The 17,146-nt window shown below is 40.8% G+C and overlaps 1 protein-coding gene across 4 annotated transcripts in view; it reads left to right on the forward strand.

Moving 5' to 3' along the window:
• The first annotated feature begins 3,215 nt into the window (after positions 1 to 3,215).
• The window catches only part of RPRD1A (regulation of nuclear pre-mRNA domain containing 1A), a 69,069-nt gene continuing 55,138 nt past the window's right edge, over positions 3,216 to 17,146 (forward strand). For all 4 annotated transcript variants that reach the window (XM_012742116.3, XM_012742117.2, XM_012742119.2 and 1 more), the window contains exon 1: positions 3,216 to 3,529. In XM_012742116.3, the coding sequence (XP_012597570.1) occupies positions 3,379 to 3,529 (151 nt within the window). In that variant the 5' untranslated portion in view covers positions 3,216 to 3,378. The remainder of the gene's footprint in view (positions 3,530 to 17,146) is intronic.

Consider the following 17,146-nt stretch of genomic DNA (forward strand, 5'->3'; position numbering starts at 1 on the left):
ACACACTCATGCACAGAATGTGTGGGAGGCCAGAGCAGCGGCAGCCAAATCAGACTGTTGGCTAAGGAAGACAAAAGAGCTGGAGAGAAAGAATATTTATATAAAATTATAAAAAGCAGCCAGATGCAGTGGTTTATACCTGTAATCCCAGCACTCTGGGAGGCCGAGGCGGGTGGATCGTTTTAGCTCAGGAGTTCGAGAGCAGCATGAGCAAGACTCTGTCTCTACTAAAAACATAGAAAGAAATTAGCCGGACAACTAAAAAAAAAAATTATATATATATATATGCTGAGCATGGTGGTGCATGCCTGTAGTCCCAGCTACTCAGGAGGCTGAGGCAGCAGGATTGCTTGAGCCCAGGAGTTTGAGGTTGCTGTGAGCTAAGCTGACACCATGGCACTCACTGTAGCCTGAGCAACAAAGCAACACTTTGTCTCAAATAAATAAATAAATAACGTACAGGTAGAATTGAGACAGAGAGGAAGACACAATGGGAAGAGTTGGAATCTCAGGTGAAGACATAAACTGGGAGATGATAAGTAGTAATTTTGGAAGCTACACAGTTCATGGAAGGGAATAGTATTGAAGATACATTTAGGTCTCAGAAGATAGATAGGTACAGGTGGGAGGGGAATAGGGGAATGAGTATATTCACACCTAATGGGTGTGGTGCACTGTCTGGGGAATGGACATGTTTGTAGCTCTGACTTGGGCAGGGCAAAAAACATATATGTAAGGCCGGGCGGGGTGGCTCATGCCTGTAATCCTAGCACTCTGGGAGGCTGAAGTGGGTGGATTGCTCGAGGTCAGGAGTTCCAAACCAGCCTGAGCAAGAGCGAGACCCCGTCTCTACTATAAATAGAAAGAAATTAATTGGCCAACTAATAACTATAGAAAAAATTAGCCAGGCATGGTGGTTCATTCCTGTAGTCCCAGCTACTCAGGAGGCTGAGGCAGCAGGATCACCTGAGCCCAGGAGATTGAGGTTGCTGTGAGCTAGGCTGACGCCATGGCACTCACTCTAGCCTGGGCAACAAAGCAAGACTCTGTCTCAAAAAAATAAAAAAAAAAGGCCGGGCGCGGTGGCTCAGGCCTGTAATCCTAGCACTTTGGGAGGCCGCGGTGGGTGGATTGCTCAAGGTCAGGAGTTTGAAACCAGCCTGAGCGAGACCCCGTCTCTACCAAAAATAGAAAGAAATTAATTGACCAACTAAAAAAATATATATATACAAAAAATTAGCCGAGCATGGTGGCGCATACCTGTAGTCCCAGCTACTCGGGAGGCTGAGGCAGTAGGATCGCTGAACCCAGGAGTTTGAGGTTGCTGTGAGCCAGGCTGACGCCAGGGCACTCACTCTAGCCTGGGCAACAAGTGGGACTCTGTCTCAAAAAAAAAAAAAAAAAAAAAGACAAGTACAATGTCAAAATATGCTGGATTAATTATGAGATTTCTGAAGTTAATTTTAACTGCATAAGTAACCCATGAACACATTCCTCTTGTAATGAGAGAAAGCAATATAGACACAGCTTAAGGGATCGAATTCTGATCCTCTCCCTGAGACCACTATTAACGTCATGTGTGTTCATCTAAAGCTTTGCTATGCAATGACGTACTTGTTAATTTATATAAAATACATACCTTTAAAAACAAGTATTGGCTGGGAGTGGTGGCTCACTCCTGTAATCCTAGCACTCTGGGAAACCAAGGTGGGAACATCTCTTGAGCTCAGGAGTTCAAGACCAGCCTGAGAAAATGAGATTGTCTTTATATTAAACAAAAAGAATAAAAAAAACAAAACAAATAGTATACAGTACTTTTGTTTCTGTAACTTAAACTGATGCATGTGTCAATGGAAAAAAAGCGAAACTATGTAAAATAATTTAAAGAAGTTTATTCTGAGCCAAATTTGAGGACCATGGCCCAGAGCCATGCCCAAGAAGCCTTGAGCAAGTCGACTTATCATGGTTGGGTTACAGTTTGGGTTTTTTTCTTTTTCTTTGAGATAGAGTCTCACTCTGTTGCCCCAGGTAGAGTGCCATGGTGTCAGCCTAGCTCACAGCAAACTGAAACTCCTGGGCTCAACCGATTCTGCTGCCTCAGCCTCCGGAGTAGCTGGGACTACAGGCATGTGCCACCATACCTGGCTAATTTTTTCTATATAGTTTGGTTTTATACATTTCAGGGAGACACGAATTATAGGTAAAATCATAAATCAATGCATGGAAGCCATACATTGGCTTGGCCAGAAAAGGTAGAACAGCTCATGGGGGGGCAGGGCCTACGGGTTATGGGTGGGTTTAAAGACTCTTTGACTTGTAATTAGTTAAATAATTGAAGCTTTGTAAAGGCTTGGAATGTTTTAAATTAAGATAAGGAAGTCTGCTAATCAGAGAGAAGCTGCTGGCCATATATTTTGTTGTGTAAATTGAGGACTCACAGGTTTGTCCTGTATAGCCTTAGATCTGTTAATGAGTCACAAAGTAGATCCCCAGAAGGGAGGGAGGGCATGTTGCGCTTTGTCTGACCTTCCTTCTCAAGTCCTGCAACTCAGTTTTAGGGTATCTCCTTGGCCCAGAGGGGTCCATTCAGTCCGTTGGTGAGGGGAACCTTAAGATTTTATTTTAGTTCCCACATGTATTCTGGAATATGGGTGTATCGCAATTTAGCCATTTACCTGATGTAAATGTTCCAATTTTTTACAGTTACTGGGTTCTACGAAACAACTAAGATCAGCTCCTGGTGCAAACATGCTGGCGTTTTTGTAGCATTGACAGCAATTCGTGAAGTTGCTGAAAAGGTGTATTTTCAAAAGTAACTGATGATGCACACTTGTCTTCCAAAGTGGCTGTACTTTCAGTCTCAATTATCTCCTTGTGATTAAAGAAAAAATTAAAAAAATAAATTATAAGAATAATTTAATTTTAATAAAAAAATAGTGGCTGCACTGATTTATACCAATTTACTCGCCTATGTAGAGAGGTATTTGGCAGAGATAGTTTCCCCCACGCCGGGGGTAGGCAGTTCCAGGCCTGGCAATGCCTGAGTCCCCCCTCTGGGCCTGACCCAGGCGTCACGCCCCCTGGCCGCTGACCCCGCACTTGTTTGGGTCCTGCCCCTTCCGCGCTGTGGTTCCGCCTCCCCGTCCCGCCTTTAACCCTGGGCCTGTAGCGGGAGGGGCGGGGCGTGGGTCGGCCGTGACGTCACTGCCGGCCGGACGCCATCTTGATGGTTTGCGGCCGGTCTTGGATGTGGCAGCCCGGGCGGTGGTGAGGGCGTGGGCAAGGGTGGGGTGAGGGGGCGAGGCCGCAACGAGGGCGGCGAAACTCTCCTCCCCTCGGCCCCACCGCGTGGGACGGCGTGGACGTGCTGTCGGAGGGATGTCCGTCTTCTCCGAGGCGGCGCTGGAGAAGAAGCTGTCGGAGTTGAGCAACTCGCAGCAGAGCGTGCAGACCTTGTCCCTGTGGCTCATCCACCACCGCAAGCACTCGCGGCCCATCGTCACCGTGTGGGAGCGGGAGCTGCGGAAAGGTGAGTCGCCGGTGCTTCTCGGCCGCTCGCCGCCCGCTGGCCGGTTCCCCGGCGCCCCGGGACCTCCCGCCCCTCTTCCCGGGAGCTCCGCTTCCCAGGCGGCCCCGCTCCCGGGTGACCCCACTCTCTGGCAAGGGGAGGGAGCTGTCTCGGCGCCCGCGCGCGGTGGTCCGCGGGCTGGGAGCAGCGGCGTGCACCGCGCCTCTGCAAAGTCGGCGCTGCGGAGGAATAAAGGAATGCATTCTTTAAAAAAAAAACAACAACAAAGAACTTCGATTAACTTAACGCAAAAACAGTAGCAGGGGCTTGGGAGTCCATACCCAGGTTTAGGACTAGAAATTCAGGTAGTCAGGTATTTTTTTCCTTCCGTGGAATATAATGGAGGATATGGGAGGGAAAAAGGTAAGGAGGTGGAAAGGAAAAGATTGGTGTGGGTTTGGGCGTTACTTCCGTCATTTCTATAACACATCATCCTAGGCTTGCAAAATTAATAGAGGAATCAGTTTTAGAGCTGGGGAGTCTAAAACATGATGTGTGATGCAGTGGAAAGAAACCTGAATTTGTAGATTTTGGGCAATTTCTTATAGCTTCTGGATTGCAGATGCCTCCCCTGAAAATGAGAGATTTAGCCCTACCTGCTCTGTGATTATATTCCTTCCTCTAGTGCAGCATCTTTATTTTGCAGAACATTTTGTAGTGCTCCCGTAAATGAAGTAAACTTTTTTGAGCAGGTGTCTGTCACCAAAATGTCCAGATTTGGTTCACTTCTGCAGAGTGACTATATTTGTAAAAAACTGTATGTTAGTGCGGCTCAAAATAAAAATATTTCATTTGCTAGTCTGAGTTTGTATTTATTCTTAATTCGTTGGGTGGAGTGGGCACTCTTCATTATTGTTTCAAACATCCTTATAGATGTGTTTATTAAGTGTTACGGGTTTTAACCATTAGTAATCAAAATAGATGCTTATTGGCCCCTCTGAAAGCTGTATGGTGCATTAACATGAGAGCCAAAATGTTGACTGTGTAGAATGGAGACAAACCGTCCTTGTTTTTTGTTATTTGCTTGTGGTTAAGAAAATGTCATCCCTTAGAAGAAACTGATTTACAGCCCTGTTTTTCAGTTTATTTGTATTGGCTCTCAGTGAGGAATTCTTCATCTGTGAGTGAACAAAAAGTTATGAGAAACATTGATAAAAAGGTCTGAAAAGTAGCTGTAAACTTTGAGAAGTCAGGAATTAGCTTTGCTTCTACATTTTACTAGATTTCAGAATCAACAACAAGTTTGTATTTTTTTTGAAAGAGCATTTAGAAACACATATAATTAATAAGAAAATGATATCCAGACTTAAGAGCCATTATAGGCCAGGCGTGGTGGCTCACACATGTAAGTAATCCTAGCACTCTGGGAGGCCAAGGGGGGGGGCAGATTGCTCGGGATCAGGAGTTCGAAACCAGCCTGAGCAAGAGCGAGATTCCATCTCTACTATAAATAGAAAGAAATTAATTGGCCAACTAATATATATAGAAAAAATTAGCTGGATATGGTGGTGCATGCCTGTAGTCCCAGCTACTCAGAAGGCTGAGGCAGAACGATGGCTTGAGCCCAGGAATTTGAGGTTGCTGTGAGTTAGGCTGACGCCAGGGCACTCACTCTAGCCTGGGCAACAAAGCAAGACTCTGTCGCAAAAAAAAAAAAAAAAATAGCCTAGCCATTATAATATAAGTCGGCAGAAAAATGGCAATACTGTGTGGTTTCGTTTACTATTTATTTATTTATTTATTTTTTTTTTTTGAGACAGAGTCTTACTCTGTTGCCGGGGCTAGAATGCCATGGTGTCAGCTTAGCTCACAGCAAGCTCAAACTCCTGGGCTCAAGCAATCCTTCTGCCTCAGCGTCCTGAGTAGCTGGGATACAGGCATGTGCCACCATGCCCGGCTAATTTTTTCAATATATAATAGTTGGCCAATTAATTTCTTTCTATATTTAGTAGAGATAGGGTCTCACTCTTGCTCAGGCTGGTTTCGAGCTCCTGACCTTGAGCAATCCGCCTGCCTCGGCCTCCCAGAGTGCTAGGATTTATAGGCGTGAGCCACGGCATTTTTGTTCACACCATTTAAGTAAGTCCCTTGTATTTTTTGTTGACTTGAAGGAAATAATTTTTCACTGAGTTGAGGCTGATAGGGTAAATTAGTTTACTTATAAACTTTGTCTTTTTGTGTACATTAGTGTAAAAATCTCAAATTGAAATCTTCTCCTATTGCTTTTGTTAAATAATAAGTCAGATGCTAGATATCTCTGAATGCCTGGAAGAGAGGATGGACAGATGGAGAAATACATCAGGAATATTAAGGAAATGAATTCAACAGGGTTGAATTTCTGTTTGGCCAGAAAGGTGTAAGGACAGTAAGGAAGAGGGAAGACTCTGACTCCCTGGCTCTTGCCTTGGTTGATTGGGAAGACGCTGGTTCCATTATGGCTTATAAAAAGAACTGGCTTGAGAGACAAGGATCAATATTACTAAAGTAGTTCAAGTTAACATTTGAAGGTATCAATTAATTAATTAGAAATAGGAACTTGTTTCTCAGGAGATATGGGTTGGTTGTGAAGATTTTGGAGCCATCAGAATATAAATGGTGGTGGAAACTGTTACACATGTAGGAGGATCTAGGGAAAAATGAAAAAAGTGACAAGAAAAGGACAAAGATAGAATTCTGGGAAACATTAACTCCTACTTGGTGGGCAAAGAAGAGAGCTGACTTTGTTGGGCAGCAGATTTTGCTGTCCCAGATCCCAGGAAGATGTGTTTTCCTTGAATCTGGAGAGGGGAGATCTGAGTCATAGACCTGGCTCTGCGCTGCTCACACGCTGATCCACAGCCAGTGGCCCCCAGCACCGGCTCAGACTGCAGCAGCCTTGGAGGACTGGTGGGTTCTGGGGGACCTACGAGGTCACCAGGAGTTTGGGCATTCAGGGTAGGCCACTTTTAGCCAAGGGGAGAGTGCAGCATGGCAGAGGGCCTCGTAGGACATAGGGGACCAGAGTACAAGCTCCCCACCATTTGGGCCTTCTCACCAGTCCACTGCTACCAAGGCAGCCGTGGCTGCTTTTGATGAGCTATACTGTTTATAGGTATTTCACATGAGGAAACCTGGAAGACCAATAAATGATACTTAATCTTACAAATCAGGAAAAAATGTCAGCGGGTATTGTTGCAAGTGCAAAAATAAATCAATGAATACCACTTTATGTTCATCAGTTTGGCAAAATTAAAGAGAATGATAATATCAAGAATTGTTGAGGATGAAGAGAAACAAATTCTTTTTTTTTTTTTTTTTTTTTTTTTGAGACAGAGTCTCGCTTTGTTGTCCAGGCTAGAGTGAGTGCCGTGGCGTCAGCCTAGCTCACAGCAACCTCAAACTCCTGGGCTCGAGTGATCCTTCTGCCTCAGCCTCCCGAGTAGCTGGGACTACAGGCATGCGCCACCATGCCCGGCTAATTTTTTATATATATATCAGTTGGCCAATTAATTTCTTTCTATTTATAGTAGAGACGGGGTCTCGCTCTTGCTCAGGCTGGTTTTGAACTCCTGACCTTGAGCAATCCGCCCGCCTCGGCCTCCCAAGAGCTAGGATTACAGGCGTGAGCCACAGCGCCCGGCCGAGAAACAAATTCTTAACACCACTTGGTGGGAGTGTAAAAAGGTGTAACAATACATGGAAGGCATACATTGTAAAAAAAAAAAAAGGTGTAACAATTTTGGAGAGCAGCTTAGCAACCTCATGAAGTTAGGGGTATATATCCTTTGTCCTTGCAGTTGTCTTTCTATGAATGTATTTTAGAAGTGAGTACCACACTCAAGATATTATGTTTATTATAGCCTTGTAATAACAAAATTGGAAGCAAGGTAAATTTTCTATTAGAGAATGGATAAAAAATTGTGATATTCATAAAATGGAATAATGTCCAACAGTTTCTTGAATGAATTAGAGATATGGGAAATAACATGACCAATTAAAAAACAAACACATACAATCTTGAGCTAAGAAAGCAAGTAACAGACCAATATGCTACTTGGTGAAGTTTGAAAACATGCACAATACTCTTGTTTATAGATACATACAGTTACAGTTAAAACATGCATAGGGAAAACACTGTATTCAAGATGGTGGCTACTGTAAAGAGAGAGGAAATGAAATGGGAGCAGTGCCACCTAATATTTCATATATTTAAGAAAATATTGGTACAAATGTGGGAAAATAAGTGCTATTAGCTGTGTTTGAGTATGCTTCCATATGCTTAAATGCTTCACACTTAGAAAAAATTAAAGGCATAAATAGATGCTTTAGGAGGATGGTGATGGTGATGATAGTGTTGATAGTAATGGTGGTTGTGATGAACATGTTGCTGCTGCTGTCCTCATGTTGGTCTGCGTTAATATGCCAAAGATTTCCTTTTCTTTTTTTTTTTGGAAAATGTGGTTCAGAAGATTTCCTTTTCTTGACACATAACTGCCTTTGTAGAGGGTAGGCTTTGTGTTTTCCCCCTTCCTTGCAGTTTTGCTTGTCAACTTCAGGATCCTCATCTCCTGTAGTTTAATAACAATGGCAATCACTTAGTACCAGGCATTGTTTTAGCCATTTTACTATATCTTGAATCTTCACATCATTTCTGCAAGCATTTATGGAAGGAATTGATCACATTTGAAAATATGCTAAGGAAAATTGGTTGAACATTTTATATTAAGCTAGGCATTCATTAGTTTCTAAAAGTGTATAAAGAAGACAAAAATGTGAGAGTGGAAAAACTTACTGTTCAAGATAAAATAATGAGTAGGTAAAACTGTAATGTGTCAGGCATAGTAATTATTTATGAAGGTTCCCCTTCTTATTCTACTACCTTCCTTACCTTTTCTCTTTTAAAGAAAGAGAGTTTGTTTGGAGGCATAAACCCCAAGGCCTTTATAAAGACCTAAATGGCATATAATTTTCCTAAATTATTATAAATGCAATAAATAAATACATAGCCAAAAATGTGACTCATTTTGTGGTTTTTTTTCTTAACAGCTTTATTGAGATATAATTCACATGTCATATAGTTAATCCATTTAAAGTGTACAATTCAATGGTTTTTAGTGTATTCATAGAGTTGTAAAACCATCACTAAAATCAATTTTCTAACATTTTCATTACCCAAAAAGAAATTCTAAAAAGCCTTTTATCTGGGCATGGTGGCTCACACCTGTAATCCTAGCACTCTGGGTGGCCGAGGCGGGAGGATCGTTTGAGCTCAGGAGTTGAGTACCAGCCTGAGCAAGAGCAAGACCCCATCTCTACTAAAAAAATATAAAGAAATTAGCTGGACAACTAAAAAATACATATATATATATATAAAAATTATCCGGGCATGGTGGTGCATGCCTGTAGTCCCAGCTACTTGGGAGGCTGGGGCAGAAGGATCACATAAGCCCAGGAGTTTGAGGTTGCTGTGAGCTAGGTTGACACCACAGCACTCTAGCCCAGGCAACAGAGTGAGACTCTGTCTCAAAAAAATAAAAAAATAAATAAAAATAAATATAAAAAGCCTTTTAGCTATCATCCCCCAATCCCCTCATCTCTAGCCTTAGGCAACTGCTCTATTTTGTCTCTATAGATTTGTTTATTTTACCATTTCATATAGATGGAAATATATGATTGTATATAGTCTTTTGCAGCTGGCTTCTTTTAGTCAGCATGTTTTCCAGGCTCATCCATGTTATAGCATCTATCAGTATTTCATTCCTTTTTATGGGCAAATAATATTTTGTTATATGAATTTACCCATTCATTAGTTGATAAACATTTGAGTTTTTTTTTTTCTATTATAAATAATGCTGCTTTGAACATTCATGTACAAGTTTTTTGTGGATATGTTTTTATTTTTCTTGGGCATATACTCAGGAGTGGAATTGCTGGGTCATACAGGAACTCCATGTTTAATCTTTTGAGGAGCCACCAGGCTATTTCTCTTTTCCATTAAAAAATTACTTTTAATTATTATGGGTACATAATAAAAATGTCTATAGGGTACATGTGATATTTTGATACAAGTGTGCTATTTGTAATAATCAAATTAAGGTAATTGGAGTATCCAATCACCAGGCTATTTTCCACCACGGCTGTACCATCTTTATACATTCCTACAAGAAATGGAGGGTCCAATTTCTTCATATCCTTGCCAATATTTGTTATTACCTGTCTTTTAAATTATAGGTACCCTAGTGGGTGTGAAGTGGTGCCTTATTATGGTTTAGATGTGCATTTCCCTGATGACTATTGATGCTAATGATGTTGAGCCTATTTTCATGTGCTTATTGGTATTGGTCATTTGGGTATTGTCATTGGAGAAATGTCTATTCATATCCTTGCCCATTTTTAAATTTGTCTTTTTATTTATATTTTATTTTATTTTTTTGAGACAGTCTCGCCTTGTTGCCCGGGCTAGAGTGAGTGGCGTGGTGTCAGCCTAGCTCACAGCAACCTCAAACTCCTGGGCTCAAGCGATCCTGCTGCCTCAGCCTCCCAGGTAGCTGGGACTACAGGCATGAACCACTATGGCTGGCTAATTTTTTCTATTTATATTAGCTGGCCAATTAATCGGGGTCTCGCGCTTGCTCAGGCTGGTTTTGAACTCCTGACCTCGAGCAGTCCACCCGCCTCGGCCTCCGAGAGTGCTAGGATTACAGGCGTGAGCCACCATGCCCAGCCATGTCTTTTTATTAATTAGTTGTAAGATTAGGTCCTAATGTATTTCCAGATACAAATACCATATCAGATCCATGATTTGTGAATATTTTCTCCCTATTTTAGTGGGTTGTCTTTTTTTTCTTAATAGTGTCCTTTGAAGGTGACTGTTTTAAATTCTAAATGACTCAGTACTGGACTACATTATAAAGCTATTAATATATATCATATAATTAGTTTACATATTACATTCATTGCCATAGAAATATTGACCATGAATGTACCTGAATTTAAAAATCAACACCAACATTTCAGCTCTATTCTAAATATACTCCCCCCTAAATCTACAAGAGTTGTAGAAAACAAGCTAGATAGGAGGAAGTTCTTTGCAGGTAGGGTCACTGCCCTCACTAATCTAGTGATTGAATCCTTTGCACCAACCTGTTTTATGTTATTTATATTGTGTCTTAACAAAATTGTAAGCTCCTGAACCCTTTAAAGTATATTCATTTACCCTATATTTATTGTGTTATGAAAATAAAAAAAGCAAAGTTTTCCCTAACGTTAGAATTTATAGTTGCGTGGAAAGGGCAAACAAAAAAATTGTAAGTATCATAATCTTGAACCAGCTTTGCATTCCTGGAATACCTTTGGCTTATCTGCATTGTATAATTATTTTTATATTGCTGAAATTCATTTACTAACTTCATTCATTCATTTAGTTAAGGATATTTGTATTTGTATTCATGAGGGCTCTTGGTGGGTAGTTTCCCCATTTTTTGATGCTATGCCGGGTTTTGATATCAGAGTCACATAGTACTGACTTCATAATGTGAATTTGGATGTGTTCCCTCTTCTCTTTTCTGGAAGATTATGTATAATTTTTTAAATCCTTTAAACATTTGGTATGATTCTCAGGTGGAACCCATCTGGACCTGAAGATTATTTCCTTTTTGGGAGTTTTAAAATTATGAATTCAATATCCTTAATTATTATAGGGCTGTTCAAATTATTTCATATTGAGTAAGTTGTGGTAGCTTGTGATTTTTGAGGAAGTGGTCCATTTTGTCTAAGTTGTCAAATTTCTTTGTCTAGAGTTCATCACATTCCTTGTTTATCCTTTTTTTTTTTTTTTTTTTTTGAGATGGGGGTCTCACTCTTCTAGGCTAGCATGTAGTTCCATGATCATAGTTCACTGTAGCCTTGAACTTCTGGGCTCAAGCAGTCCTCCCATCTCGGCCTCCAAGTAGCTGGAATGACAGGCATGAATCACTATCCCCAGCCTTCCCTGTTTGTCCTTTTGATGTCTGTAGAGTTTGTAGTGATAGCCCTGTTTTATTCCTGCTGTTGATAATTTGTGTCTTCCCTCTTGTTTCTTTGTCATTCCTGTTAGAGGTTTTTCAGTTACATTGATTTTTTTTTTAAAGAACCAACTCTTTGTTTTTCAATTTTATTTTTTATTATTTTTTATTTTTTTGGATGAACAAATTTATTTATAAATTCAGTCAACATATATAATTGACTTAAAAACTTCAATAGAAGGATAAATTTTAAAACCACTTGGAAGGCTATCTCTAAGTGATTTTCCGGGGCCAGTAAGCAGATGTAACCTAACCCAATACCATCTTTTTTTTTTTTAGACAGAGGCTCACTCTGTTGCCTGGGCTAGAGTGCCATGGCATCAGACTAGCTCACAGCAACCTCAAACTCCTGGGCTCAAGCAATCCTTCTGCCTCAGCCTCCCAAGTAGCTGGGACTACAAGCATGTGCCACCATGCCTGGCTAATTTTTTCTATATATTTTTAGTTGGCCAATTAATTTCTATTTTTAGTAGAGATGGGGTCTTGCTCTTGCTCAGGGTGGTCTCGAACTCCTGAGCTCAAATGGTCCACCCATCTCAGCCTCCCAGAGTGCTAGGATTACAGGCTTGAGCCCGGTCTTGATGGCTGCTTTAAAGTCCTTGGATAATTCTAACATCTCTACTTTGTATTAACATCCATTGATTTTTTTTTTTTTTTTTTTTTTGAGACAGAGTCTCGCTTTCTTGCCTAGGCTAGAGTGAGTGCCGTGGTGTCAGCCTAGCTCACAGCAACCTCAAACTCCTGGGCTCAAGCGATCCTCCTGCCTCAGCCTCCCGAGTACCTGGGACTACAGGCACAAGCCACCATGCCCGGCTGATTTATATATATATATATTAGTTGGCCAATTAATTTCTTTCTATTTTTATGGTAGAGACGGGGTCTCGCTCAGGCTGGTTTTGAACTCCTGACCTTGAGCAATCCGCCTGCCTCGGCCTCCCAGAGTGCTAGGATTACAGGCGTGAGCCACTGCACCTGGCCAGCAGTATGCTCTCCCGGCCCCATTGATTGTTTTAATTTTTTCTTTTAGCTTGAGATCTTTTTGGTTCTTGATATGGTTGGGTTTTTTTTTTTTTTTTTTTTTTTGATTAATAGATTTTTTTTTTTGGATTATGTTATGAGTCTCTGGATCTTATTTTATTTTATTTGCCCAGGCTAGAGTGCCATGGCGTCAGCCTAGCTCACAGCAACCTCAAACTCCTAGGCTCAAGCTATCCTTCTGCCTCAGCCTCCCAAGTAGCTGGGGCTACAGGCATGCACCACCATGCCCAGCTAATTTTTTCTATATATATTAGTTGGCCAATTAATTTCTTTCTATTTATAGTAGAGACGGGATCTTGCTCTTGCTCAGGCTGGTTTTGGACTCCTGACCTTGAGCGATCCGCCCACCTCAGCCTCCCAGAGTGCTAGGATTAGAGGCGTGAGCCACCATGCTCTGCCTCTGGATCTTATTTAATCTAATTTTAACTGGATTCCTCTGACACTGCCACATGGGGGAGGAAGGTACTCTTTGTTGGTGTTGGGTATGAGTGGACATTCTGACTCTCCACCGGGTCTTCACTGACACCATGGGAAAAGGGAAAAGAGTTTATTATTCCTGGGTTGTGGTGAAAGTCCTAATGTTTGACTAGGCCGGTAGGGAGTGCCTCCTTACTGCTTGGTGAGGGTGGAAGTCCAGGCACCCTACTTTAACTTTTTTGATACCACTAGGGCTCCACTTTATAGTCTTGTGAGGCTGGAAGTCTGTGCTTCCTATTTTGTCTTTGCTGGTGATAGTGTTGCCATGGTATTTTTCTCTGATATTTGGTTGGAGTAGAGTGGTTATTGTGTGAAAGTTTTCTGTCTTGCCAGGCTCCTGTTTTTCTAGTTCTTCTAGTCTCTCTCTTTAGAGAGAGAAAGCTTTTGTAAGAGCTTTTAATGTTAGCACCTGTTAGAGTTTCTGGGTTCTTCACCTCCAAATATGGGATATATAATATGAGGCTTAAAGCAAACCCAGGAGACTGACCCTTATATTCCTTGGGTCCCAAATTCTCTATCCAGTCTGCCATTTTCTCTATTCTTATATTTGTTTTGTGTACAATGTCCAGGATTTGTAGTAATGGGTATAGAGAAAAGTTCATCTTTTCTATCTTCTCAGAAGCAGAAATCTCTTGTAGATGGATCTTTTTTTCCCTCTTCCACCCACCCCTAGATGGATCTTTATATTGGAATTGGGCCATATTATTTGGAACTCTTAGACTAGTATTTTGTCTTTGAAATAATAGAATATTTTCTGGTTAGTATATTGTATTAATATTTTTAACAAGTTTATTTTAATATTCTGTGTTGAAGACTGATGGTCACATTTTTATTGGTTTAAAATATACATTTCCTATAAAATTTAAAATAGTACAAAAGTATATAAGATTGCTAAGTAAACATCCATTGTAAATCCAGCTATTCCCAAATTAATGTGTAAACTTGGAGAAATCTGTAAGGAATTTGTTGTTCATAAGAAATTTAAAGTTAATTCCAAAGATCATTGGGAAAAGTAAATGTGGAAGAAGAGCCAAGATGATTTCGAAGGGAAAGCAATAATGCAGGTGTAGTGTGCCTTTTTAGGTATTCAGGCAGACTGTACAGTTATGTAAATTGTAACAGTATGATGTTAGTACAGGAATAGAAATATATATGAATGGAAAAGAATAGAGATTTAGGAGGGACCCATTTTATATAGGCATATGGAAAATTAGGCACATCAAAGCCATGGGAAAAAGATAGAGTATTAAATTCTTCAATGCCTACCTAATGCCATATATAAAACTAATTCCAATTGAATTAAATATATAACATTGAAAAATCAATTATGGAAACATGAAAGAAAAATACACATTTATAATTGTTTTTAGTCTTGGATTATGAAAAGACTTTCTAAATACGATATAGGCCAGGATTCATGTAGGACATAGATTTGGCTACATAAAATGATAAAATCCCTAAGTGCAGAAAATACCAAATTTTAAGCAACAGATAAAGAGAAAATAGTTGCAGTATCTAAAACAGTAAAAAGCTAATACTCATAAGATAAAATAAACTTAAAAGTTGGTAATTAGAAGAAAACATCTCAGTAGAAAAATGTGCAACATGATATGAACAGACAAGTTGCAAAAGAAGGAATATAAATGATTCGAAATCAGCCTCACTAGTTTCAGGGAATCGCAAATAAAAACATGGCCATTTACTCCAAAAGGATGCAGAAATTTTAAATATTAATAGTGCCATAGTGATGGTGATGTAGGGAAATGAGCATTTTCATGTGGTGGGAGTTCAAACTTTTTTGGCAGAAAACTTAACATTTAAAGTGTGTACCCTTCCCCCCCCCTTTTTTTTTTTTTTTAATTTTTTTTTTTTGAGACAGAGTCTCACTTTGTTGCCCAGGCTAGAGTGAGTGCCGTGGCGGCAGCCTGGCTCACAACAACCTCAGTCTCCGGGGCTCAGCGATCCTACTGCCTCAGCCTCCCAAGTAGCTGGGACTACAGGCATGCGGCACCATGCCCGGCTAATTTTTTGTATATATATTTTTTAGTTGGTCAATTAATTTATTTCTATTTTTGGTAGAGACAGGGTCTCGCTCAGGCTGGTTTCGAACTCCTGACCTTGAGCAATCCGCCCGCCTCGGCCTCCCAAAGTGCTAGGATTACAGGCGTGAGCCACCACGCCCAGCCCCCCCCTTTTTTTGAGACAGAGTCTCACTCTCTTGCCTGGGCTAGAGTGCCTTGGCGTCAGCAACCTCAAGTAGCTGTGACTACAGGCATGTGCCATCATGCTGGGCTAATTTTTTCTGTTTTTAGTTGTTTGGCTAATTTCTTTCTATTTTTAGTAGAGATGGGGCCTCGCTTTTGTTCAGGCTGGTCTCCAACTCCTAACCTCAAGCAATCCTCCGGCCTTGGCCTCCCAGAGTGCTAGGATTACAGGTGTGAGCCACCGTGTCCAGCCTAAAGTGCAGTACCTTTTAATCCATCACCTCTGCCTCTCAGAATCCTTTAGAAGTACTTGTTCATTTTACAAAGATAAAAAGTATTTGAAACATTCTGTATATCATGTGACTAAGTAGCTATTAAAAGGAAAGAGGCAGCGGGGCGTGTTGGCTCAAGCCTGTAATCCTAGCACTCTGGGAGGCCGAGGCGGGCGGATTGCTCAAGGTCAGGAGTTCAAAACCAGCCTGAGCGAGACCCCGTCTCTACCATAAAAATAGAAAGAAATTAATTGGCCAACTAATATATATAATATAAAAATCAGCCGGGCATGGTGGCTCAGGCCTGTAGTCTCAGCTACTTGGGAGGCTGGGGCAGGAGGATCGCTTGAGCCCAGGAGTTTGAGGTTGCTGTGAGCTAGGCTGACACCATGGCACTCACTCTAGCCTAGGCAAGAAAGCGAGACTCTGTCTCAAAAAAAAACAAACAAACAAACAAAAGGAAAGAGACAAATAAAAAGATTGATGAACTGGGAGGCTGAGGTCAGAGGATCACTTGAGCCCAGGAGTTGGAGGTTACAGTGAGCTATGGTCATGTCCACTGCACTCTAGCCTGCGCAACAGAGTGAGACTCTGTGTCCAAAAAGAAAGTGGTAACATCTGTTTATGAATCCAAAATTGTCTTGGATATATAAAGTGTAAAGGCTGTTTGTAAAATGTTATATATAGCATGATGTCATTTATGAAAAAATTCCTATGTATTTTTATATGTGTGTATATGTATAAGTATATAATGTTTGCAAGTGCACATAAAATGGGCCTTAAATGATACACACTAAATTATTAACCCATATTTATATGTGATGAGGGGATGGAGCTGAGAGGATATTTCACTATTTATATAAGCTCAACTTTTAGTTTTTGTGTTTTTCTTTTTTGAGACAGGGTTTCACTCTGTTGCCCAGGCTAAAGTATAGTGGTCTCATCATATGGCTCACTGTAACCTAAAACTCCTGGGCTCAAGTGATCGTCCTGCCTCAGCCTCCTGAGTTGCTAGGACTACAGGCGTATGCCACCATACCCAGCACATTTTTTCAATTTTTTTTGTAGAGATGGGTCTCACTTTTGCTCAGGCTGGTCTTGAACTTGTGGCCTCAAGTGATCCTCCTGCATTGGCCTCCCAGAGTGCTAGGATTATAGGTGTGAGCTGCTGTGCCCAGCTCCTATTTTAATTTTTCAATTAACTTTTTATGACAGACTTTAAAAATTATATGACAGCAAGTTATAGAACTTCCATAAACTCATCACCCAGCTTCATCATTAAGACCTATATTAACATTTTGATATAATTATACAATCTGTATCATACCTAACAGAGTTAACTGTGATTCTTTATTATCTTAAACCTAGTCCACATTCAGTATCCCATATTCTCTCAAGAATGTCTCTGTATAGTTAATGTTCAAAAGAGAATCCAGCAATGTTCACACATGACTTGACTAGTAAGTCTCTTAAATTCCTCACCCCCTTTGCTTTTTCTACACAATTTATTTCTTGAGGAGACTGTCACGTGGATTGTGGAATTTG

This window comes from Microcebus murinus, chromosome 17, assembly GCF_040939455.1.
Source record: "Microcebus murinus isolate Inina chromosome 17, M.murinus_Inina_mat1.0, whole genome shotgun sequence".
Taxonomy (NCBI): Eukaryota; Metazoa; Chordata; class Mammalia; order Primates; family Cheirogaleidae; genus Microcebus; species Microcebus murinus.